Source organism: Staurois parvus, unplaced genomic scaffold, assembly GCF_062004578.1.
Source record: "Staurois parvus isolate SC_StPar_1 unplaced genomic scaffold, SC_StPar_1.0 ptg000334l, whole genome shotgun sequence".
Lineage (NCBI taxonomy): Eukaryota > Metazoa > Chordata > Amphibia > Anura > Ranidae > Staurois > Staurois parvus.
In genome coordinates, this window is record NW_028318130.1 from 7513974 (window position 1) to 7541362 (window position 27389).

The window sequence follows — 27389 nt, forward strand, 5'->3', positions numbered from 1 at the left end:
AAGAAAGCTAGAAAAACGCTGTTACATAGAAACATAGAAAGGTGACGGCAGAAAAAGCCCGGTTAGTTCATCGAGTCTGCCCGTTTTTTTTTCTGTGTGTTTTGTTGTTCTTGTTGGGTTTTTTGTTTTTGTTTTTTTTTTTTTGAGGGGGTTTGGGTTTTTTGTTTTTGTTTTTTACTTTTTTGAGTATAGATCTATGCTTGTTGCTGTTAGGAGCGTTTTAGTAGCATTTAGCATTTTTTATGCCAGAAAAACTTTCCCAAAAACTCTACAAAAACAATATTCCTTCTGCTCCTAAACACTGAAGCTTGAAAAACACTACTAGCCTAAAATAGTGTTCATGGACACATGAGATAACACTAATTAGCTTTTAGGAGCACAAAAAAATGCTGATAACAGCTTCTAGTGTGCATGGAGCCTTACAGCTATATTTCCATTAACCACTTTATAACTGGAGGCATTTTATGCCTAAATGAACAACATTTTTTTATTTTGTGTTGAAGACGCATTAGTTATGCATTGATAATCTTTTGCCTGCGTAGTATGGCCTGACAAATTATGCATGTTCTTTTCAGGATGGACAGGGTCTTGGTCCAGTAGCAGACATACATATAATATTATAAGTAAAAAAAACTGTAACTGAATGACATTTGGCTTGCTAAAGTGCTGCGCATCAAAAACATCTGACATTCATTTTATAAAAGAATGAAAGAAGTGGATGGACATGAACACTGAACAATGCAGAACTGGAACTTACGAAGGCTTGGACAACATAGCCACCAGAGTTCTAGAAGTAACGCTCATTACTGTACTACACTGGAGTCAGTTGCTCTCTTTTTTATATATAAGTAAATGCCTATGACTCAATGATGGACCCCTGACACTGCACTCTATTTTAGGTGCATCTATTATTAAAGCCCATTTCTAGCCCAAACTTCTTTTTTAGCTTTGAGTAGAACGGGGAGTTGTTAGAAACTCAGATAGTTTTTTGTGTTTTCCATGTTCTCCTCACATTCTAGGAGATGAAAGGAGAATTTCAGGTGAAATATCCCCAGCAGGAACACAAACAACATTAACCACGTTCAGCCCTGGCAGAGTAGTTTTACTGCGGCGGGGCGGTGCATTTAGGCTCAGTCACGTATATATACGTGATTGAGCCTGTACCTGTTTAAGAGGATCACAGTGAATCATTGTTACCAGTATCCTGTAACTGGGTATCATGTGATCGCTATGATTGGTCATAGTGATCACATGATAACAATATAAACAACCTGTAATGAATGGGGTTCCATTCATGAACAGTTTGCTTACTATTGTGATCTGTGATTAGCCCAAAGCAATCACATGGTACCAGGCTGCATGTACCATTTAATTAACTTAGCCAATCACAGATCACAACCAAAAGCAAACTGTTCATGAATGGTTAACCCATTCATGACAGCTAAAGCTATTACTTACAGTATACAGTGATCTTCAAGTAACATTAAACTTTCAGGTTTTTTTTTAATAAAATAACAAACATGTTATGCTTTCCTGCCATGGCTTTGCACAGATTAGCCCTGATCCTACTTTTCTGGGGTCCCCCGCTGGCACTCCAAGCCCCTCCTCCTTCCATAGGAGCACCTGTGCAGAGTCGCTTCTGAGCCACCCTGTCTGCATCTATTGACACAGACAGGGCAGCTCGGCCCTGCCCCCCACTCCCTCATTACAGTATTTGATTGACAGCAAAAGTGAAAAAAAAGTTAAAAAAAATAAAAATAAGTTTTTAAAGAATTGAAAAAAAAATGTTTTCTTTTTTTAAACACTGTCACCAGTCAGTATACCTGATCATCACCACACCAGTCATATGATGACACTGTACTACACTGTATGCAAAACAAAAAGTGAAAAAGAACACATTTTAAAAAATGTCTTCATTTTTTAAAAATTGTGACAAAAATGATTTAAAAAAAGTTGCCATGCCTTTTACTAAATACCTCAGACTGTCTACCTTCCAAAAAAGGGGTCATTGTGCCAGCCTGGCATTTTAGGACCTCAAAAAATGAGACAGGCCATCAGTACATCAGGATTTATTATAATTTGTTATAATTTATTTTCAAATATTTATATATGCGTGTGTGTGTGTGTATATGTATATGTATATGTATATATATATATATATATATATATATATATATATATATATATAAAAAAAACAATCATAGTTTGTAGATGCTTTTTTTACCAGACATGTAGCAGAATACATTTTGACTTACATTTATGCCACATTTTGATTTTATTGGATATGTTTTTTAACCGAAAGTGAAAAAATGTTTTTTTATAAAAACTAATATTCCCAGTGGTAATCAGAAATCACCAAAAGAAAGGTCTATTTAAAAAGAAAATGATGTAAATTTTATTTGTGTACGATGTTGCATGTAATTGCCAGTTAAAGTAACACAGTGCCAAAAAATGGCCTGGTCATGAAGGGGGTAAAATCTTCCAGAGATCAAATGGCTAATACCCTGACAGACTTTCTGCTCCTTCCCCACTCTGTTCAAAGCTAAACAAAAAAAATGTTTTGACTGGCCTTTAAGATCCTCACAGGAGCAGAAAAGGCTTTATTACATTGGTAGAGGTGGTGGTGTGAAGAGCAGTGGGCTATGTAATGGAAGAGTAGAGATTCTCCAAAAGGTTAAAGCAGAGGCATTGCACTGACATATCAATGAAGCATACTGTATGTATTTTTGTATGTTGTAGGTGCCCCTCAAAATATTGTGTAAACAGGAGGTGGTTTAATTTTTCATTTTATTTTTTTGTAATGCACTTGTATCTTAATTTACATGATTAAAAAAAACTGATTCAATTTCTTACCTCTAGCTGGATCACAGATACAATGAATTTAAACTCCGTGCAATCATGTCAGAGCACAAAAAGACAATCACAGCCATCTCCTGGTGCCCACACAACCCTGACATGTTTGCCAGTGCCAGCGCAGACAATCTAGTGATCATTTGGAATGTAGCTGAACAGAAAGTCGTGGCCAGACTTGACAGCACAAAAGGTAAGATGAACAAGGGAACTGCCTGTGATACTAGATGCTGATTAGTGTTCAGATCTTGTTCCAGAGATACACCAGACAGGGAGAGGGAACCTCCCCAAAGTGAAAAGAAATTACCTCAGTCAGTTGTCACCAGAACAGGTATATCCATTGGAAGATTCATTGTCCTGTATTCCTGTTCTGGTAACAACCACCCACTTGTATATTTCCCATTATTTTCTGTGGTGACAATGATCATTGGGACAAATAGAGTAAATCTCTTCAGTATGACACAGACAGCAATAAAAGTCTGGCAGGGGTTCAATACTTAGATATAAATTAATGTATGCTTGCTTCAGAATCATTTATGTTTTGATAAACCTACATTTATAATGCTGGCTGCTGATTCTTAAATTAAAACTTCAGCCAATATATCTTTGTTTTTTTGTTTTTTTATATATACTTAGAATGGGAAAGGGTTTGAACCTCTTAAAAAATGTTGTTATTATTTTCTACATCATATACTGTACAACTGTATTATATTTATTTGTTGCACCTACTTTGTACCAGTGTTAATTTCGTCGACGAAAATATGTTCGCCATTATTTTCATCGGTGGCATGTTTTCAGTGCCGAAAACTAAATGAAAATCAATTTGAATTTTCGGCAATTGACAGAAATTATGCAAAAAATTTATTCGAATTTTCATCAAGAAAGGAAAACTTAGCAAAAATGTGAGGGAGGGACGTTTCTTGTAACGAAATGTGGTTTTACTTATAAAGATGTTATATAACAGCTAAATCTGTGTCTATGTAGTTTGTTTAAACCTTAATACCATAAACAATAACATGTTGTTAGATTTTTCTCCAGGAGTATATAATGAGTTTGGAAATGCTTAAATAATGCATTGCAATTTAACTAAAGCTATTAGATTTTAGTCAACTAAAATGTAGGAGATTTTTGTCGACTAAAATGTACTGGAGTATTTATTCGACTAAAATATGACTAAAACGAAAATAATTCAAATGACTAAAATGTGACTACAATTAAAATTACATTTTAGTCAAAAGACTATGACTAAAACTAGATCGAAATTTGATGTCAAAATTAATATTGCTCTGTTCCTTAATACTTCCTTCTGTATGTAAGCTTGCTTAAAATAATCTAATTTGATTCACGGCTTTTCTATACTGTGAACAGTTTTCTCTGATTTCAGTGCCTTTCCTTTCTTATCTTGCCCTTGTCTAGGAATGCCAGCCTCACTGAGTTGGTGTTGGAATTCCGGTGATGCCGTAGCCTTTGTCTCACACAGAGGGCCCCTTTATATCTGGACTATCTCTGGACCAGACAGTGGTGTGGCAGTTCACAAAGAAGCCCACAGCTTTTTGTCAGACATCTGTCTATTTCGGTGGCATCCAAGGAAAAAAGGAAAAGTTGTTTTTGGACACACAGATGGCAGCCTTTCCATTTTTCAACCAGGTAAAAAAAAACCCAAAAAGGTCAGTGCTGGGGCTATAGTGTTTAAAGCAAAGCTTTTTTTTTTAAATAAATTGCCAAAGATTTGCAGAAATAAAAATGTATCTCTCACTGCAATACTCACCTTGACTCAAGTGCTAACCACCACAGAGACTCCATGCTGTGGATAGTCACTGATCATCTTCAGCCAGCATCATCCAGCCCATTACTGTGAACCTAGGCTGTCAGGGGTACACCCTATGAGGAGTCATGATTACATTGGCCTGGGCTAACAGTACAATACTGCAGGTACCAGTGATGGCATCATAAGAATAAATGGGATATATAGGCGCAATGGAATGTTTATGCCCAAGCAGAATTTTCACAAAAAGTCCAGTGGAAATCCAATAGATTAAACAAAAAATTCAATAAAAGTTCAGTAAGACATCACAAAAGTTCATTAAAAGAGTCCATAATAAAGTAAATCAAACAAAATTAAGGTCCATCCACTAGGGAAAGTTTGATCCTAGAACAGAAGCACCTCCTATATGCACACAAGGAAATAAAGGAAGGAAAAGTGTCTCTAAGTGCAGCATGGACTTGTAAAAATGTATTAAGAGCAAATACCGAATTGGCCATTCAGTATTTGTTCTTAGTAAATCTTTACAAGTCCGTGCTGCACTTAGAAGAGCTTTCATTTCCTTGTTTTCCTGGTGTCACAGGATCAGTATTACTTTCGGCAGTACTGAAAGCCACCTACTCCCTCTGAAGGGACAAGAGGGAGAAGACTCAGGAAGTCATGTGGTTGGTAATAAGACTTAAAGAAAAAGGTATGTATGACCGGAATTAAAAATAAAATGGTTGGGGGGAGGAATTTTGAAAAACTGGATATGTACTTTAAAATGTAACTCCACGTTCATGGGAAAAAATATTATAGCATATAGAATTGTAAGTCATATTGTAATTGAATATTATTTAAATGACCTTTCCTTTTTAATTTGCAGTGCTGTGATTTTCTGTAAAAGGCAATGCAATATGACCACCTGGAGGTGTTCTGCGCACAGATGGTGTACAAAATGCCCCCCAGAAATGTAATTTCCTGCTTCTGTGATTGGCTTACTGATATTCCCAGAAATCTGCACAAAGATACAAGTCAGATTTTGGGCATCTCCTGCAACAAAAATGTCATTTGTGATGAGATACTCCCAAAGAGAAATCACGTCTAAAGGGATGCAGATTCTGCCACTTTCCTAATTACAGCCCTGCAGGTGTGGCAGCTGATTGATAATTATAAAATCACTCCCATTCAGATTCACTGTTTTTACACAGATACAGACAAACAAACAGGTAGAAATCTGCAGCAAAGTTTGTTAAAATCCGTGCAATGTATAGAGATCAGCCAGTGGGGAATGTTTTTTTCTCAACAAAAGTGGAGTTACTCTTTAACCGGTTCCCGCCCGGCCTATGGCCGAATGGCGGCCTACAAAAACCCTCGTCCCTCCGGGTGGACACCATATGGCGTCCTTTCAGGCATGCGCAGTTTTCATGCAAGCAGAGCCACGCAGCGGTGTGATCTGTCACCGGCCGTGTACCTCGGACACGGCCGATGACAGATCTGTGTACTGGCACCATGTGACCTGCTGTGACCAATCACAGCAGGTCACATGACAGTTGTATACAATGGATGGCTTCCTATCATGCCATCCATTGTATACAAGTGTGGCTAGCTGTGAATGGTCACAGCGATCACATGCACAAGCTGGGCCAATCACAGCCCAGCTATGTCATGTGATTAGCTGTGGCCAAATCACAGTTAAGAAAAAAAAACCCCTGAATGAATCGATTTCATTCAGGTAAATGGTTGCTTATAGCAAAGTCAATCTTTGCTATAAGCAAATTGTGTAAAACAAAAAACATAGATCACTTCCCCAAAGCAGTACAATGTTACTATGGTAAGCTCACTTAAGACCATTTTTTGCTATTAGGCATTGCGCTATTTTACCTGGTAATTGAGTGGTCATGCAGTGCTATACCCAAACAAAATTTATATAATTTTTTCACAAAAATAGAGCTTTCTTTTGGTCGTATTTGATCACTTCTAAGTTTTTTTTACATTTTTTATTGCATAAACGAAGAAAGACCAAAACATTTTGAAAAAAAATATTTTTCTGCTACAAAACATATCCAATAAAAAAAATTTACAAATCAAAATTCTTCTTCAATGCTGGCCAAAATGTATTCTGTTACGTCTTTGATAAAAAACACCCTATGATCCCCTATTTCCCGGGGGCCCCATGAGTTTTCAGTCCGCCCCTGGTGCAAACTAAACCCCTTGTTTTAATGCGAACTGTTAGATGGGGTAATTCGGTTTGTTGCTGGCTGGCTGGTAAGTAAACTGGAAATTGTTATTTCTAGTGTTTAGACATGTGTCGCCCTTCCATGTGCTCTTTGCTGCAAAGGCCAGTTATAGATTGGGGTGGTTGTCATTTGTTTGCATTGTGCACCTAGAACTGCTGGTTGACAGCACAGGTTAAATAGCCATTTATTTCAAAATGCATACAGCTTTTTCAGGCTTGTTGGCCATCAACAGTGCAATGTATGGACACCATGGCCTCTATGAAGTAAACCATGACTTTTATGGAATAAATGGCTCTATCATATTAGAATGCATCTGTAATAAAGTGCAAAGCAATCCTGGATGTTCAGTTACCTCCAGGATCCAAGGTATGATTTATTTGGCTACAGCCACTATAGTAAAACGATGAAATGTGACATACAGATACCTCCTGTTTTAGGAAGAATTTACCTTGCATGGCATTAGAAAATGATGAGGAATATGCAGTATATACAGTATATATAATATACACCATTGCCTGATGCTGTGTTCATAAGAAATGTTTTGTATTATTTGCGTTCTGTTAAATGAACATACTTAGTATTTCTGCTTCATATTTAAGAGTACGTTATCTAAACACATCAATCACAAATGAGACATCAGAAATTCACTGCAGTGCCATAGCTACTGAGCAACCATTCATTGTGAAACACGGTTAATTATTGCCAGCAACACTGTTAATTATGTTTATTACCCTAACCACAGCAAACATGCAAATTCATTTATTAAAACTGCTAGATTTATAACCCCCGAAGCTTTCCAGCATCCATAAATAAATAAAAAAGTACTAGTGTATTTGGTATAACACCGACGCCTGCTTTCTAAACAGCTACAATCTTCCTGTGTCCAAAAGTCTGCCAGGTCACATCACCTGCTAATAGTATTTCTTTTTTATACCTTTTGGATGCCTTGATATTCGCAGCCACACAATGTATATGAGTGATCCATGAACTAATTCACCTTTATTAAACAGGAATTCCAAGTATGGATATCTCATATATAATTACATTGGTCCAGCTTGGGCCCATGTAACAATGTATACCTCATACCTGGCTGATGGTCCTGGAAGCTCGAAATCTCTAAAGTAGACACCGCTACTCCAATGAACTCTACTTGCTTCAAGATCATTTGCTGAGCGGTAGTCGGGCTGCATTCTGAACACAGATGTTGGCTTCTTGACGCAAAGCTTTGGATTAGGTGGAGAACATGACATTCCTACCATGCCTCTCCACCTAATCCAATCAGAGAACACTTTGCATTCATTCAGAGAATGCAAAGCTTTCTCCTAATGGTGCCCGCACCAAGCAGCCGATGGCCTTTGTTCACAATGCAGCTGACTAGCCGCTCAGGGCAGCACCCATAACCCATATGGAAGAAAAATATATTTATACTTTAAAAATATTCTTCCCAAATATATTGACATATATTTGAAATGCTACAAGTTTGGCCATATTCAATATATTTCAAAATTTATTTCAATAAATATATATACTGCATGTTGTTTTTTATATATTACAAAATATATGAAACATATTTTTAAAAATATATATTTTTTTAAATATATTCTTAAGATTTTTTTTAACATATAAAAAAGTTATTTTAACTTATATTTTTACATATATTTGTGAATGCATTCCAAAAATGTAGATTTTTATTTTTAAAGACATACAGTATATTTGAAATGTATTTTTAAAAATATTTTTCATATAGTTTGTAAAAAAAATGCATTTCAACATGCAATATATATATATATATTTTGAAATATATTGAATATGGCCAAAATGGTAGCATTTCAAATATATGTCAATATATTTTGGAAGAATATTTTTGAAATACATTTCAAATATATTTTTCTTCCATGTGGGAAGCAAATGGAGATCACTGGAGTAGCAGTGTCTACTCCAGTGGTTTCCAGCTTCCAGGGGCATTGACCAAGTATGGTATTTACATTGGTTCAAGATGTAAAAAAAATACCATACCTGGAATTATTCTTTTATCACCTTATGCTGATTTACCTTTTTAGGTCCCATAATCTAAATGCATTCACATATTAATTTTAACTGTGACATTATGAAAACAAATAAAAGACTTAAACAAGGTATAATTTGTCTGGATACACTAAGTAGCTACATTGATATGTACACTTTTACAAACACATGTCAAAGTTGCAAAACTGTGCTCAGGTTTATTTTACGTTTGTTATGAAGGGGTTAATATAGATTATACTATTGCCTTATTAGGATAGTAGTATGGTCTTTAGTAGTTAGATCACATAATGGTGATATAGTGAAAACATATTGCCATGCACCATATTAACCAGAAGAATAGGGAACTGAAATTTCTACCCTTGTTCCATCCTGTAGTCAATGTGTGGTTAGTGAAATGGGTGATTAGTACAGATCATGCTACATAAATGAGAAGCCTATAGAAATAGAAATGCTCATAATATGTACAGATTGTTTATTTTACAAGAAACATAGACATTATTTTATTTGTTTAGGTTGTAAGAGTCAGAAGCATGTCCTGCGACCGGAATCACTGGAGGGGACAGATGAGGAGGATCCAGTAACGGCACTAGAATGGGACCCACTGTCCACTGATTACCTTCTTGTTGCTAATTTACACAATGGGATTCGCCTAGTAGACTCTGAATCCTTATCATGTATTACTACATTTAGTTTTCCAAGTGCAGCAGCGTCTGTCCAGTGCTTGGCCTGGGTCCCCACAGCTCCAGGCATGTTCATAACAGGAGGTAAGCCTATATGTACTGCCTTATTGTATGAGATTACAACACAGAAATGACAGACTTCTTTATAACAATTTCTCCTTTTTGCTATCAATATAGGCTGACACCTTTTTTATGCCATAATGTATCTTGTATAAAGACATACTGTAGAGTATAGATTAGTAGTGGAAAACTGCTACGTTTTGTGGGTGTCATTTGCAGTTTCTGACTCTCCCCCCAAGGGTGCACAATATGTTTTATAATACTGTATTATGGCACAGAAAAAAAAATACTTGTTTGTTTGATACTCACCCCTCACGCTGCCTATGCTTCCAAACTCCTCTGGCTTCCAAAGATACTCTTGCTTAGAAACGATACTATTACACTGTTCAACAGGTAAAAGGTTTTGGGCATAAAATTAGCTAATCTTACATAATTTTGGGGTGCTGAAAACGAAAATGACCCTAAAAAATGTTGATTGTCTCTAGTTTCCATGATATATTCACCCATCTAATGACGTAAGCCATTCAAAATTATGATGCAACTTCAGCTGCATATTGCGCAATTGATACTGGTGACCAATAGAAAATTGCATGTATACTGAGATGATGCAATATTAGCCTTTAATTGCATCACTTCACTGCATAAAAGCTGCAGTATCTGTAGCTGATTGTAGTTCGACAGCGTCTTTACATTTCGTTTTATGCTTATATAGGCTACTCAGTAATGCCTCGAACTTGTGTGAATAAAGCAGATAATTTCTGCTATATCTGCGGTGAAATAACTTTTATCTCACAAAAAAGGAGGATAACAGGAATGATTAAGAAAGCCTACAACTTGTATTTTGGCTGCAAGATAGGAGACCAGGACAAGAGCTGGGCACCACATATATGCTGCAATTCTTGTGGGACGGCACTGGAGCAATGGTTGAATGGAAAAAAGGCATCTATGCCTTTCGCTGTGCCAATGATTTGGAGAGAGCCAACAGATCATGTTAGTAATTGTTACTTTTGTATGGTGCCTCCAATTGTAAAAGGGCTACATAAGAAGAAAAAGTTATCTGTGCACTATCCAAATATTCCATCGGCAATACGTCCAGTTCCTCATGGAGAGGGGCTACCAATTCCTAAAGCACCAGAATCCTTCGTGGTTGAGTCAAGTGAGGAAGAACCTGAAGCGTGTAGTCACGTGCAGTTGTAAGAGATAGCCCTTTCCTCGAATACAAGAGAAAAGCCAAGAGAAGCAAAACCGACACAAACTGAAGACAAAACTAGTGAGAATCTTAAGTATTAAAATGATTCAACTTAGCTTATGGCTATAATTTTTCTTGGTAATCCTATGCAATATATTATGCCATTTAGGCTTTGTTATGTAGTCAATATCACTTGCTTTATATTTGTGGAAAGACATCTATATAATTATTGTGCATTATGTAGTCATTACGCCTATAGTAGAAAACCTTCCGTTTACAGAAAAACTAGAGCCAATTGACAAATTTCATTGTTATATTTGAACTCAGAATGTGAAATTCATTAAGAAATGGATCCTTTTGTTTCCAAAACTGGCAAAAAATAAAAATTTGTTGAACAGTGTTATTATTATTATTATACAGGATTTAACAGTTTGCTCAGCGCTTTACAATATAACGGGAGACAATACAATATTTTGTACAAATAAAGCAAAACAAATTGGAGATTTTCTCCCTCTGTTTTAACAGTTAAAGTGTTACTAAACCCAGGACCCTGCATTCACTCCATCTGATCTCCTACAGTACACGCGACATGGAAATGGAATTATTGTATTAAATATAAACTGCTAAATACTTTTTCTCATCAGCAGTATATAGCAGTCTTATGTCTTCTATCAGTGTCCAGCTGAGCACTGGTTAAAGCTTGTAGGAGGAGTTTTCATTCTCCTCTGACTGTCCTATGAGGGTTCATAACTCCTCACCCTCTGGACAGTGCTGATTGGCCCTGTGCTGATCACATGCACCCAACCAAAGAAAAAAAAACTCTCTTGCCATATTCACTAAACTGAGCATGTGCAGAGTGACTCCTAGAGCTCTGTACTATCAGCAGATAGATTGAGGACAGTAGAAGAGGAGTATAAGGTAAAAAAGGATCAAACAGTCATTTTAGACAATGCGGAAGATTAACCCCTTAGGTTCCACAGTGAGTATAACAAGCATGTTTTACTGCATATACAGACTGATTTTACTGTTGTGGGTTTAATAAAACTTTAAGAATGTTCAGCATCTGGCATACTTCTGGTCTGTCAGATGCCTAGTCTTTTCCTGCACTCTGTGGTTCCTTCTGCCTTTCAAGTTTGTGTCCTGACATAGCGGTCAGTGGTTGAAACCACAGAGAGAAGAAGACACCTGGATATAAAAAGGTAAAAGATATGCGAGAGCACTAAAAAGAGCAGCTATGCACGAAAGGTAACCAAATAAAATCTTAATAAAACTAATAAATCACAGTGCAGTGCTAAAAAATATAATCTTTAAAAGTAACTCAGCAATGAAGTAGATAATGAACTTCAGAAATGAATAAATGATGAATAAATATTAAAAATTCAGAAGTTCAAAGGTGACAATAGTGCTCTGAAGGTGCCTGCTCCAATGATAATCCAGTGCTAGTGCAAATGGGTGTGGTAAAATTGCGCACTCACCAGATGCGCAACATAAATGTGCATGTAAATATATAGCCAGATGTCCTCTTAAGGAGATCAGATTTATTTAAGGGTACATTCCCACAGACAAATCTTACTTCGGTTCTAATACTTTTTACTGTGGGAATGTACCCTTAAATAAACTACTTTTTACCTTACTACACTATGGGCATCTTTTTGTCTAACTCCCTGGAGGAGTAATTGGTTTTCAGAAACCCATTCAAGACCAAAGATCCATCCCAGTATCCAGAGAGGGAATCTCCTGTATACCCAGGCAGCAACACCCACCCAACCCTTAAGGAGACCTCTGGCTGATTTGGATCCAAGTAGTGTCCTAGAGCTATCTGATGTGCCACTCACCCTTCAGAGGGAGGATAATCCACCACCTGGTCTACCCTGATCTCCTTAAGAGGACATCTGGCTATATATTTACATGCGCATTTATGTTGCGCATCTGGTGAGTGTGCAATTTTACTACACCCATTTGCACTAGCACTGGATTATTATTGGAGCAGGCACCTTCAGAGCACTATTGTCACCTTTTGAACTTCTGAATTTTTAATATTTATTCATCATTTATTCATTTATGAACTATATTATCTACTTCATTGCCGAGTTACTTTTAAAGATTATATTTTTTAGCGATGCAGTGTGATTTATTAGAAGACACCTGGACTCGACACTCCAGGAAGATTTCGTTTAGCAAGTTTTGCTTGAGAATGTCATAGTGTGAAGGCATGGGCAGCAGGGAAGTATTAGGGAAGTATTAAACTTTTCACTTTCTTTGCAGGCATTGTTTAGTTTTACTTATATTTTAAATCGCAACAGAGTTGCTTTAAACTACCACAAACTAATAACCTTCTTCGAAGTGCAATTCATTTTATTATGATCGTAAGTTGATATGAATCTGTCAGCCATTTGGAACATTTCAAAGTATGTATAGTTATCTTTATTAGCCATAAAACTAACTTCCAAGTGCCTCTCTTTATACAGACCAAGTGGGCATCTATAATATGGCAAGTAAAGTGCTTATTATAGAAAGACAGAAAATTAATTACATTTTTAGTGAAGGATCCAGTTGATTAGGATGATGTTCTGTGTTTGGTAACTCAACTTCTCTCACATTGTTGTTCACCTGTTTCACTGTAGCTACCAAAGGACATTTCTGGCACCTTCCTTTAATAATACAGATGTCCACCCAGTCAAATGTTGTGGTTCTAATGGTCTAGAATTGTGTTTGTATGATTGTATTGTAATACTAAATGACACCAGCTGAGTAAGTCTAAAATTCATATATCTTGTTCCCTAAAAACAGAAGCCTTAAAAATAATTTGCAGCCAAACCAATATGAAGGTTCTTTAAAGAGAATAATAATTTCATTTCATTGTTAGGATTTTCAAATACACTCAAAAGTTGAGGATAGATTATTATTATTATGTAGGATATCACATCCCAAATTAGCCACACACAAAGAAATATGGTAAGAAGAGGCAAAGTTTTTAGCTACCTGAATGAGACATGGTGGTTGATTTACTAAAACTGGAGAGTGCAAAACCTGGTGCAGCTGTGCATAGTAGCCAATCAGTGTCTTATTTCAGCTTGTTCAGTTAAAGTGTTACTAAGCCCACAACAGTAAAATCAGTCTGTAATTCAGTAAATCAAGCTTGTTATACTCACTGTGGAACCTAAGTGGTTAATCCGCATTGTGTAAAAAGGCTATTTCATCCTTCCTTCACTGATCCTTCCCTTCTTCTACTGTCCCCAATCCATCTGCTGATAGTAGAGAGCTCTAGGAGTCACTCTGCACATGCTTACTTTAGCGTATATAGCTGGAGAGTTTTCTTTTCTTTGGAAGGGTGCATGTGTAAAGCACAGGGCCAATCAGCACTGTCCAGACAGAGGGTCAGGGGTTACGCAGCCTCATAGGACAGTCAGAGCAGAATGAAAACTCCTCCGACAAGCTTTAAGCAGTGCTCAGCTGGATACTGTTACAAGACTGCTCTAACTGCTGATGAGAAAGGGTATTTAGCAGATCTTTTTACTAAAATGATTGTATTTCCATGTTTTGTGTACTGTGGGAGACCAGATATAGTGAATGCAGGGCTGGGTTTAGTATCACTTTAACCTTTAACAAAAAAAATGGAAGCTGACTGGTTTCTTTACATAGGTGCACCAAATTTTGCACTCTGCAGCTTTAGCAAATCAACCCCATACTATGATAAGAAAAAAAAAATCAATATTTTATTAATACCAAGGTAAAACATACTAAAAGCTTTTGTAGCATGTGTTGAGGCTGAAAATTATTATTGCAATTGAAATGAGCTTTTAGTATGTTTTAAGTTGGTGTTAAGTTTTTTTTTTTGTTTTATCATGGTACAGTATGACTCACTCGGGTACCTAATAAGTCTACCTGTTCTTAGTAAATCTCACTGTTAGGATTTTGACAGATTCCTATTTCCCAGTTGTATCATGGCTGTTTGAAAGTATTTATTGATGCATGCCAGATTTCCTTTACCTCATGAGTGGGTAAACTCTAGTGGGAAGGAGAAAGTGGAATCATGTCAATGCACTAAAACAAGACATTTAGAAAGAACAAGAAAGAAGAACTCTTTATGAAGCCAGCTGTAGCCAGTGAATTATTCAAAAGAGTAAGATCCATTTTTATTACAAAATATACTATTTCTAATTCTCATTTCTCCTCTGCTAACATCTTTGTCCAATCTTCTTCCAGCTTCAGGGTCTCAACCAACTTCATTGGCTGTCCCAGGATGGCATAACTCCTGCGCATGAACAGAGGATTTAATTCATCCTGGCATGAAGGCATGCCGTGAATGTACTGAGCTACACATAACACCTACAGACATTTGCTGGTAGACAGGCAAGAAGCATTTATTACAGAAGAGACATAATGAGGTTAATTTACTAAAGGATTTCAGAATGTTCACTCAATAAATTGTGTGACTATTCACTTCAGTTATCCAATCATGTGCAGATCAAAGAGCTAAACGGGTTTTCTTTTTACATGATTGGATAATTGAAGTGAATTCACACATTTTAGTGTGTGAACATTCTCAAATCCTTTAGTAAGTCTGTTTCATTGTCTCTTCATTGGCTTTTTTACTAGGATTTTTCTTCAAATAAAGCTTCACTTTAGGACAGTTGTTCAATTTTTTTGCTATTTTTATCTATTTATAGACAGAAATATTCCTCAGACCCAAACTGGCTACCTATTTATGAAGATGAATTTGTTTATTGTGTTAGTTCAGGCCCCTTTGCCAAATACAAAACCTTATTGGTGAAAGTCAGCGATTGAAGAGATAATTGGGAAAGGTCTAGTGGCTAAGATTTTGGTAAAGATGTCCGTATGGAATAAAACATAGAGTTAGAATGGCCTCAAAGGTTTTATACTTTCTAGAAGTGCAGCTGACGATACATGGATTGGCATTTTCAGCAGCCACCAGCCACATTTTGATCCCCGTATGGCGACTGTGGTTGAACAGTTTACTTCTGTTCAACCACCATGTTGGAAAATGTTTGATCAATCAGTAGTGCAGGCTATAGCGTAAATGTGTGGATGGTGGAATCGGTTCATTTTTTTTTCATTCCACTCACTGATTGAATGAAAAATATGGACTCATCTATGGTCAGCTTAAGCCTGTTAATGCTAGCACACTACCCAGATTTCATCTTTGGTTAAGTGGTTGTAATCTTGTTTGTAGGGAAGGTGTTGTATTGTTGCCAAGATGGAAAAGCTGTAGTTATTTCGAAAACCCTAAATTGACCAAACTTCAATGCTAGGGCATACTAGCTTAATACACACAGTACCACAGTACAGAATGAGAGAAATAGATCCTTTGCATCCTGTTTAAATTATTTCCATAAAATGTTGTATTTCATCATTCCGGCAAGCAATGCTTGAGAGTATGTGTGTTGGCAAAAGATTTTGTTCGGTCTCTGTCTTACCATCTAGTTCTTGCTTGCTGTTTGAGAGACGTGAATCTGTCTGCCACCTGCTGTCTCTGGCCAGTCATCTGAGAGATGGAATTCCCTATACCATTCTGGGAGCTCCACTAATGAGATCTGCTATTTCCGGAAGAATAATTTGATTTAGTGTCTGAAGGTTGCTGTTTGGCATATTTTTGACAGAGAGTGAGAGAAAGACAAAATGGGAAATGTTACCTGCTTTAGAATAAACATAAAAGGCCAAAGAGCTCCTCTATTTTTCAATGCTGTACTTGAGAGATCCTGGAAGATCATGATTTTGAAGCCACTAAGAGTTAATACCTACATGCGTAGTCCTCCTTGGCACAATAAAGCAAGTTGAAAACCGTAGCAAAAAAGTATTTTTTTACTATTTTTTAAAGTTTTTCTTCATGAATCTTTGTGCTTTAATATGCATTGACATCAGTTAACTTCCTCAGCTCATGGCGATTTACATCAGTTAAGATTTGTCTCCAACAAAAAAATGTACAAAATGCATTTACCTGTTTCCTTTCACAATGCAGGTAAACACTATGCACACAGAAGTCAGAAGTTATTACAATACAGTGTCACTGGTTTCACTAAGCATTAACCTATTTTTGTACACCGCACAGTTCAATATTAATGCAGTTACATGCTGCTAGTGTTCATAAAGTGGAAGTCCAGGATCAATGTAACTAAGACTAAAACTGCACCCACCCCCCTTCTAAATTATTTTCTAACTACTATGTAAAAGGAAGATGCTTATACTTACCTATTCTGAGGGCACTACCGTCTGGTCATGTGAGCTCCCCAGCAGCCAGGTTGATGGAAGAGGAGAGATTGCCAATAATGGCTGAAATGCCTCGGCGGTGACAACACCCATAGGCTTGCTATGGGGCATCCATTGTCTGTCCCTCTTCTCCCCTGATGCTGCCACTGGGAGCCAATCATGTGACCAGACCAGAGTGCCCTTAGAATATGTAAGTATAAGCAACTTCCTTTGCAGGGTAATTTTTACTATTTACTATTTCACTGAGCGCCCATAGTATAGTTATCGCTATTCTTTTGGTGCTTCAACACCCTAGCTATGGGTGACCAACACAGGAGCAGCGGACTAAAAACAGGTACGTATATGGATCTTTTTTACACAGGTTAGGCAGGATAGGTAGCAGGAGGGAAGAGGGAACATTTTTAAGAATAGGTAATGTTAGCCTGGAATTCTACTTTAAGTCTAGTTGTATTCCACAGGTTGCTATTCCCTTTTTTTTATGTTCACAAATGTTAGTGCCTACAGAATTTTCAATACATTACATAAGAGATAACATTGAAAAGAATGTGCCCTTTGTTGTACACTGCTTAAAAAATTCAAAGAACACTTTGAAAACATATCAGGTATTAATGGGGAAAAATATCATGCTGGATATCTATATTGATATGGACTGGGTAATGTGTTAGGAACGTAAGGATGCCCCATCGTTTGATGGAAATGAAAATGATCAACCTACAGAGGACTGAATTCAAAGACACCCCGAAATTAAAGTGAAAAAATGATGCAGAGGGCTAGTCCATTTTGCTGAAATTTCATTGCAACAACTCAAAATGGTACTCAGTAGTTTGCATGGCCCCCAATGTGCTTGTAGGCATACCTGACAATGTCGGGGCATGCTCCTAATGAAACGACTGATGGTGTCCTGGGTTATTTCCTCCCAGATCTGGAACAGGACATCACTAAGCCCCTGGACAGTGTGAGGTGCAACTTGGTGGCGTCAGTTGGATGTAAACATGATATCCCAGAGGTGTTCTATTGGAGTTAGGTTAGGCGAGTGTGGGGGCCATTCAATGGTATCAATTCCTTCATCCTCCAGGAACTGCCTGCATACTCTCGCCACATGAGGCCGGGGATTGTTGTACACCAGGAGGAACCCAGGACCCACTGCACCAGCGTAGGGTCTGACAATGGGTCCAAGGATTTCATCCCTATACCTAATGGCAATCAGGGTGCCATTGTCTAGCCTGCAGAGGTCTGTACATTCCTCCATGGATATGCCTCCCCAGACCATCATTGACCCACCACAAAAACGGTCACGCTGAAAAATGTTACGGGCAGCATAACGTTCTTCCCGGCTTCTTCAGACCCTTTCACATCTGTCGCATGTGCTCAGGGTGAACCTGTTTTCATCTGTGAAAAGCACATGTCACCAGTGGCAGACCTGCCAATTCTGGTGTTCAATGGCAAATGCCAATCGAGCGCTATGGTGCTGGGCAGTGAGCATAGGGCCCACTAGAGGACATCAGGCCACCCTCATGAAGTCTATTTCTGATTGTTTGGTCAGAGACATTCACACAAGTGGCCCACTGGAGTGTTATATTGTAGGGCTCTAGCAATGCTCATCCTGTTCCTCCTTGCACAAAGGAGCAGATATCGGTCTGCTAATGGGTTAAGGACCTTCTAAGGCCCTGTCCAGCTCTCCTAGAGTAACTACCTGTCTCCTGGAATCTCCTGCATGCTCTTGAGACTGTGCTGGGAGACCTAGCAAACCTTCTGGAAATGGCACGTATTGATGTGCCATCCTGTAGGAGTCTGACTGTCTGTGCAACCTCTGTAGAGTGCAGGTATCGCCTCATGCTACCAGTAGTGACAATGACGCTAGCCAAATGCAAAACTAGTGAAAAACAGTAAGAAGAGATGAGTAGGGAAAAAATGTCAGTGGTTTCCACCTGTAAAACCATTCCTGCTTTGGGGGTCATCTCATTGTTGCCCATCTAGTGCACCTGTTGTTAATTTCATTAACACCAAAGCAGCTGAAACTGATTAACAACCCCGTCTGCTACTTAACTGACCAGATCAATATCCCAGGAGTTTAATTGACTTGATGCTATACTCTGATTAAAAAGTGTTCCTTTAATTTTTTTGAGCAGTGTATGTGTGGTTTGAGAAATTAAACATTTGTTAATATTATGTACTCTGCTGACTTCTAAAAATTCGTTGCTATAGTTTTCAGCCTCTGTCTACCAATCCCAGCCTTCTTGGACCTTTACTGCACTAATAATACAAGCAGTGCTGAAAGCAATATCTGAGTTCTCTGCTGAACTACAGAATATCACCTTATGTTATAGAATTGACGGGTATTCTGTAGTCCAACTCGGGTGGGGTTGACAACACTGCATGGACTTTTATTTAAGCAGAGGCACTGAAATCTAAAAGCTCATGTATCCTTTATACAGATAATTTTATACTATTTGTGTTTTTAAAGAGACAAAGCATGGGGAAAGGTGCATGTATTGCACAGATGTACTTTATATGTTTTTGTTTTTTTCCCCAACATACACTTTAAGAATGACTACAATGGGACAGTGAATATGAATAATGTCAATGAAGAACTTATTAGTAAAAATTATTGACATACATGTCATTCTGTAATATGTTTCACACTTTTATGGTATGTTTAGATTCCCAGGTTGGTGTATTACGGGTATGGAATGTTTCCAAGACAACACCTATAGATAATTTCAAGTTAAAGAAGACTGGCTTCCATGCATTACATGTCCTCAACTCTCCTCCCAAGAAAAAAAGTGAGTATCTCCTAAGAAGAGTAAAAGCAGAAGAGACATTTATAAAAATGATTGTTTATGTTACTGTAAATAAAAGGAGCTATTGTCTATTGCAACTTGCTTGCATTTTCACACATTTGCTGTTTATAGTATGTCTGATTAGTACAGGCAGTATCCACCTTCTGTACACATAGTCCTGACTCGAAGGCCTCATGCACACTGGGCATATTTACAGCTGTTGTTTTTGGCTTCTGGCTTTTTTTCTACAGCCATTAAACTCCCCAGCATTTTATCCTATGTGTTCATGCACAAAGAGGCTAATGTAAAAAAAAAAACACAGAAAAACGTTATACAGCTAACGTTACCGTCATTTTTAAAATGCTCAGTGTGCATGAGACCTATAGGTTTAGTGAGCTAACTTACCTGTAATGTATGATGTCTCATGTTGTGCAAGCATCTGGATCTGTATATATTTCTCTGTGCTTGGAGTCCCCATCCTCTTTCTGTTTCTGAACTTCCAGTGCGCAGGGGGTTAATAGTTTGGATTTTCTGTGAACCTGCTGTGAAAAGTTCCTGGTGAGGACCCTTCCCCTGCTCCCTCCCTGTCCATTGAGAAACATTTTTTCATTGCTTTCACTGCCTGTAACACAATCTGTGAATAGAGGAGAGTGTGATGAGTCACAGGATTCTTTTCACCATTCACAGATTGAATGTTCACACAGGCAGTGAAAGAACTTTTCTCATTGGAGAAGACAGGTCCTCATTGGAAACTTTTTCACAGCAGCTTCACAGAAAATGCAAAACTATGAACCCCCCACGGCTCTAGATTCTAGAAGATCAGAGCCAGAAAGAGAACGGGGCATCCCTGTATGTGATGATTTCTCCGGTATCCAGCTGCCTGCAAGACATGGGACATCCTTCATTACAGGTAAGTTAGCTCACTAAAGCCATAAAGAATGTTTTTTTTATAGATAAGCTTCTAAGGGCTGGGAACCTCATGCTGTTTTAGCATTTTTCACAGTAACCAGGGTGAAGTTCATGCAAGAAACCTCTGTTAATAAAACTACGAGTATTTCTTTTCCTGGCCTTCTTTTAACATACGAGTTGCCTGGCTGACCTATTTCCGGGAACGTTGGGTTCTGTCTCTCACCTCATGCTGTAGTGTAATCCTCCAACCCCTACATCACTGCTGTGTCCTGTAGTGATGCTGGGGTGGAACTACAGTGCGTGGTAGGTAACAGAGGTATCTGAGAGTCCTGGAAGTGTCGAAGAGGTGTGCAAAATATACTTTTTTTGCAGAGAACTGAACCTTTGATTTCTTTAGATAAAGTCAACAAGTTCTCTTTAATAACAAAGTTTTGATCAGCAACTTATGGCTTCAGGCTCTGCAAAGAACTACACACATATTTCTAATGTTCCAAGTCATGTACTCATTTCAGCAGAGTGTAGTGCATTTCCTCACCCTGTCTTACATTAAACATGCATAATACAGTAAAACACTAACTGTTTAGTAACAGTTCATAAAGTTTTGGGAATGGTATATAAAGGCTCTTGTACCCAAAATCCTATGTCAGAGTTATGATACTTTTGAAAGTATAATCATCTTAAAACTGCTTTAGCTGCTAAATGGCTGTTTTCATTATTATGTTTTGATCGTAGGTATGATAAAGTGCTTAATTGTTATTCAGTTTGTTTTTTATACTGTTCCTACATAAAAGTGATTTCTATAATATATATTCAAATTTTATGTTGCATTTGTTTAATAAATATACACTATAATGCCAAAAGTATTGGGACACCCCTCCAAATCATTGGATTCAGGTGTTCCAATCACCTCCATGGCCAAAGGTGTACTGTATATAATCAAGCACCTAGGCATGCAGACTGCTTCTATAAACATTTGTGAAAGAATGAGTTGTTCTCAGGAGCTCAGTGAACTCAAGCGTGGTACCATGATAGGTTGCCACCTGTGCAATAAGCCCATCAGTGAAATTTCTTTGCTACTAAATATTCCATGGTAAACTGTTAGTGGTATTATAACAAAGTAGAAGCAACTGGGAACAACAGCAACTCAGCCATGAAGTGGTAGGCCACGTAAAATGACAGAACAAGGTCAGCACACAGTGAAACACACAATGCGCAGAAGTCACCAACTGTCTGCAGAGTCAACAGCTAAAGACCTCCAAACGTCATGTGGCCTTCAGATTAGCACAACAACAGCGTGTAGAGAGCGTCATGGAATAGGTTTTCCATGGCCAAGCAGCTGCATCTAAGCCTTACATCACCAAGTGCAATGCAAAGTATTGGATGCAGTGGTATAAAGCATTGCGCCACTGGACTCTAGAGCAGTGGAAACGTGTTCTCTGGAGTGACAAATCACATTTTTCTGTCTGGCAATCTGATGGACGTGTCTGGGTTTGTCAGTTGCTAGAAGAACAGTACTTGCCTGACTGCATTGTGCCAAGTGTGAAGTTTGGTGGAAGGGGGATTATGGTGTGGGGTTATTTTTTAAGAGTTGGGCTTGGCCCCTGTCAAGGTCCTACCTTTTCCCTGTGGTTATGTTACTTCATGTGCTGGTGTCCATCTTGGATTCTGCTGTGCATGATGGGAGCCCTTTTATGCCTTCAGGTTTCTGTGGTCCATCCTCCAGAGGGGTGTGGCTGATGACATATAAGCCTGTGGCCCGCACATGCTCTTTGCACTTGTGTCTTTGTGTTGCTGTTACTCTGTTCTGACTCTCGTGACTCTCCTGGTATCTGATTCGGCTTGTCTTGACTATTCTTTGTATTCTCCTTTGATCTGACCCTCTGTTGCTGAACCCGGCTCGTGACCTGTGATTCTCGTCTGCTGTCCTGTACTGTTCTGTCCTGTTGTTGTTGACCCCGGCTTGTCTGACTACTCTTTTGTCTCTTCCACCAGCTACACGCCATTGGCGGCGGCCATTACCACAGCTGAGGTGTCTCGGGGGCCGCGACCTGGTTCCTGGCTGCGTCAAGTCCATCCCCACCATCAGGGGCCCTGGTGAAGGGCAGCCTGGGACTTAGACTCCGCGCCCTGAGGGACTTCGGTCTGTGGGTGGTGGTTGTCGTCAGCCAGTGCGTTACATTGTTAGGCCTGCCTGTCCGTTCCTCAGCTCCTGCCCTGACATTACACAAGTGCCATGAACCCTGACGGTGCAGGCACGCCTTCGCTCCCAATGCTAGTCGCCAGACTCGATCAACAGGATCACCTGTTGGATCAGTTCGCTCAGGCGTTGCAAACTCTGCTTGCACGCACCGCGCATCTTACTCCTGGTGTTGTTAGGCCGGTTGTCGCTCCGGTGGTCGCTTCCGCTGCTGTTCCGCTTGCTGTGCCTACCGCCGCGGCTGATGCGGCACCCGCGGTGTCCAGAGGTATGACCGGTTCAGCCCCTCTTCCACAGCGCTTTGGGGGTGAGCCGAGTCAGTGTCGTGGGTTCCTCAACCAGGTGGGTATTTATTTTGAATTAATACCCCACGCCTTTCCGTCTGAGAGGTCAAAGGTGGGGTTCCTCATCTCACTACTCTCAGACAAGGCCTTGGCCTGGGCAAATCCCTTATGGGAGAGGAACGACCCGGTGATTCAAGATTTTTCTGGTTTTGTCGATGCCTTCCGTAGGGTATTCGACGTACCGGCTCGTTCCGCCTCGGCGGCCAAGCTGCTCATGACCATGCATCAGGGTTCACGGACCGTGGCCGAGTACGCTATAGAGTTTCGTACCCTGGCGGCAGAGGTCGGTTGGAACAATGAGGCTCTGGTGGCTGCGTTTTCCCATGGTCTTTCTGACTCATTGAAGGACGAGATTGCAGCTAAGGAACTGCCTGTGGTGTTGGAGGAGCTCATCTCTTTCCTGATCCTGATTGACACCAGGCTCAGGGAGAGGCCTTCACTCAAGGAACGCCTGCGGAGGCCTTCCAATCGACTGGCACCTGCGTTTTCTGTCCCACCCGTTCCTCCCTCTCCTCCCACGCCTCCTGGGGATAGCTTGTCTGGTGGGGAACCCATGCAGCTGGGGTTTGCTCGCCTTTCCGAGGGGGAGCGGGCCGCTCGGCGTCGGGAGGGTCGCTGCCTGTACTGTGGCCTCGGTGGGCACTTTCGGCAGTCTTGTCCGGTCCGTCCGGGAAACGCTCGCACCTGAGATCATGTCGGGGACAGATCTTGGGTGGAGTTTCCTCGTCCCCGGCGTTCCGCAAGGATAAGCCACTGATCACCGTGGTCCTTTCTTGGACAGGGGGCTCGGTGACGGCCCAGGCGTTGGTAGACTCTGGGGCCGGTGGGTTGTTCTTGGACAGCTCGTTTGCTGCGCAGCACTCCATTCCCCTGCAGGCTCGTGCTGCCCCATTGGTTCTCGAAGCAATAGATGGCAGGCCCCTGCAGCCACCGCAGGTTACCCACGAGACCCTGCCAATAGAGGTAGCCATTGGGGCTGTTCACAGGGAGTTGGCCTGTTTTCAGGTGATTTCTTCCCCACACTATTCGGTGGTTTTGGGGTATCCCTGGCTCCAGAGGCACAATCCAACCTTCAATTGGCAAACAGCCGAGATTCTCTCATGGTCTCCACAGTGTGGGGCCGGGTGCATCCGGGGGCCGGTTAAGGTATTGTGTGCCTCCTCAGACTCTGCGTTGCCCACCGACTATGGGGAATACCGGGACGTGTTCGATAAGGTACGCGCTGGTACCTTACCACCGCATCGTCCTTACGACTGCGCCATATCCCTGCAACCCGGGGCCACTCCTCCACGTGGCAGGGTGTACCCTCTCTCGGTTGCGGAGAATAAGGCCATGGAGGAGTACGTGGTGGATGCGCTTTCCCGGGGGCACATTCGTAAGTCTACTTCCCCAGCAGGAGCGGGGTTTTTTTTCGTAAAGAAGAAAGGTGGGGAATTGAGGCCCTGCATCGATTATAGGGGTCTCAATCGGATTACCATTAATAATGCATATCCAATTCCTTTGATTTCTGAGTTATTCGACCGCCTTAAGGGAGCAACGGTCTTTACCAAACTCGACCTTAGGGCGGCGTACAACCTCGTACGGATCAGACAGGGGGATGAGTGGAAGACCGCGTTTAACACCAGAACTGGGCACTACGAATACCTGGTGATGCCCTTCGGATTGTGTAACGCGCCCGCGGTCTTTCAGGAATTCATAAACGATGTCCTTCGTGATTTGTTGCAGCAATGCGTAGTGGTTTACCTGGATGACATCTTGGTTTACTCTACCTCCATGGAGTCCCATGTCCAGGATGTTAAGCAGGTGCTGCAACGATTGCGTGAGAACGGACTCTTTTGTAAACTCGAGAAGTGCGAGTTCCATCGATCCCAGGTTGCCTTTTTGGGCTACATAATTTCCGCGGAGGGATTTTCCATGGACCCTCAGAAGGTTGCGGCAGTTCTGCAGTGGCCTCGTCCCAATGGTCTTCGGCCCATTCAGCGCTTTCTGGGTTTTGCCAACTACTATCGGAAGTTCATCAGGAACTTCTCCACATTGGCAAAGCCTCTCTCTGACCTAACCAAGAAGGGGAGTAACCCTCACGAGTGGCCATCCGAGGCCATCAGAGCTTTCGAGGCTCTGAAAGCTGCCTTTGCTTCGGCTCCGATTCTTTCGCATCCCAATCCTGGGTTGCCCTTCGTCCTCGAGGTTGATGCTTCCGAGACGGGAGTAGGGGCTCTCCTGTCTCAGCGTCGGTCACCCGATGAACCCCTACTTCCCTGCGGGTTCTACTCCAGGAAGCTTTCCTCGGCTGAGTGCAACTACCAGATTGGAGATCGGGAGTTGTTGGTCATCATTCTGGCTCTCAAGGAATGGAGGCACCTGCTCGAGGGTTCCGCGGTTCCGGTCCTCATTCTTACCGATCACAAGAACCTGACTTATCTTTCGGAGGCCAAGAGATTGACACCCCGCCAGGCCAGATGGGCTCTGTTCTTGTCACGCTTCAACTATGTGGTTTCATATTTGCCTGGTTCCAAGAATGTCAGGGCTGATGCGTTATCACGGCAATACTCTGAGTTGTCCAGGGAGGACTCTGAGCCAATCTCACTTATACCTCCAGATCAGATCCTGGCTGCCATTCGCACCAGTCTGACCTCTCCCCTTGGGGAGCAGATTTTGGCGGCTCAAACTGATGCTCCTCCCGGGAGGCCGGAGGGTAGATGTTTCGTACCCGAGGGATTGCGCACCCGCCTGCTGCGTACCTACCATAACGCCAAAACTGCCGGGCATCCAGGGAAGAACCAGCTGTGTTGGGTCGTCTCTCGCTTATTCTGGTGGCCAACCCTCCGTGCCGACATTGCCTCTTATGTAGCGGCATGTTCGATCTGTGCCCAGAATAAGTCTCCACGGCTTCTTCCTTTGGGTCTTCTGCAACCCATTCCCAATGGGGAGCGTCCTTGGTCACATCTAGGGATGGACTTTATTGTAGACCTCCCGGTGTCTCCTGGTCATACGGTCATCCTCATGATCGTCGATCGGTTTTCCAAGATGTGCCATTGCATTCCACTCAGGAAATTACCCACAGCGCAGGAACTGGCCACGGTCTTTTCCAGGGAGATTTTTCGCCTGCATGGGTTACCTAAGGTGATTGTCTCAGACCGCGGGAGTCAGTTTGTGTCCAGATTCTGGCGTGCCTTCTGCTCCCAGTTGGGTATTAGTCTCTCCTTTTCATCAGCCTACCACCCGCAGGCCAATGGGGCTGCGGAGCGTTCCAATCAGGCCTTAGAACAATTCCTTCGGTGTTATATTTCAGACCATCAGGATGATTGGGCCGATCTCCTGCCGTGGGCAGAGTTTGCCAGGAACTCGGCGGTCAACTCCTCCACCGGGATGTCTCCCTTCATGGCCAACTGTGGGTTTCAACCCACGGTATTACCTGAGAGGTTCTCACCACAGGACATTCCGGCTGTGGAGAACCATCTTGCTGCCCTGCGTTCTTCTTGGGGGCAGATCCAGAGGGCCTTGAGGGACTCAGCTCAGCGCCAGAAGTTCCAGGCTGATCGCAGACGGTTGCCCGCTCCTTCATACCAGGTCGGCGATCGGGTGTGGTTGTCTACTCGCAACCTCAATCTTCGGGTGCCCACACCCAAACTGGCTCCCCGTTTTGTCGGTCCTTTCCGCATTCTCCGCAAAGTGAATCCGGTGGCCTATGCACTTGCCCTTCCGTCTGGGATGCAGATCTCCAATATCTTTCATGTTTCCCTGTTGAAACCTCTGATCTGCAATCGCTTCACTACCTCTCTTCCTCGGCCCCGTCCTGTCCGGGTTGACGGTCATGAGGAGTATGAGGTGAGCCGGATCCTGGACTCTCGATTGGTGCGCGGTCAATTACAGTTCCTGGTTCATTGGCGCGGTTATGGTCCCGAGGAGCGTTCCTGGGTTCCTTCCGCGGATGTCCATGCTCCTGCCCTCCTCCGCGCTTTTCATACCCGCTTTCCTCAGAAACCTTTTGTTGAGCCGCGGAGGGGGAGGGGTCCTTGAGGGGGAGGTACTGTCAAGGTCCTACCTTTTCCCTGTGGTTATGTTACTTCATGTGCTGGTGTCCATCTTGGATTCTGCTGTGCATGATGGGAGCCCTTTTATGCCTTCAGGTTTCTGTGGTCCATC

At 41.2% G+C, this 27389-nt stretch overlaps 1 protein-coding gene across 9 annotated transcripts in view; it reads left to right on the forward strand.

The window, feature by feature from the left end:
• The window catches only part of WDR17 (WD repeat domain 17), a 162475-nt gene that overhangs the window by 52388 nt on the left and 82698 nt on the right, over nt 1-27389 (forward strand). For all 9 annotated transcript variants that reach the window (XR_016313747.1, XM_089684053.1, XM_089684052.1 and 6 more), the window contains 4 exons: nt 2860-3043; nt 4267-4497; nt 9369-9620; nt 19674-19796. Coding sequence is in view for 8 of the 9 variants with exons in the window: in XM_089684053.1 (XP_089540179.1) it covers nt 2860-3043; nt 4267-4497; nt 9369-9620; nt 19674-19796 (790 nt within the window). In the remaining variant the exon portion in view is untranslated. The remainder of the gene's footprint in view (nt 1-2859; nt 3044-4266; nt 4498-9368; nt 9621-19673; nt 19797-27389) is intronic.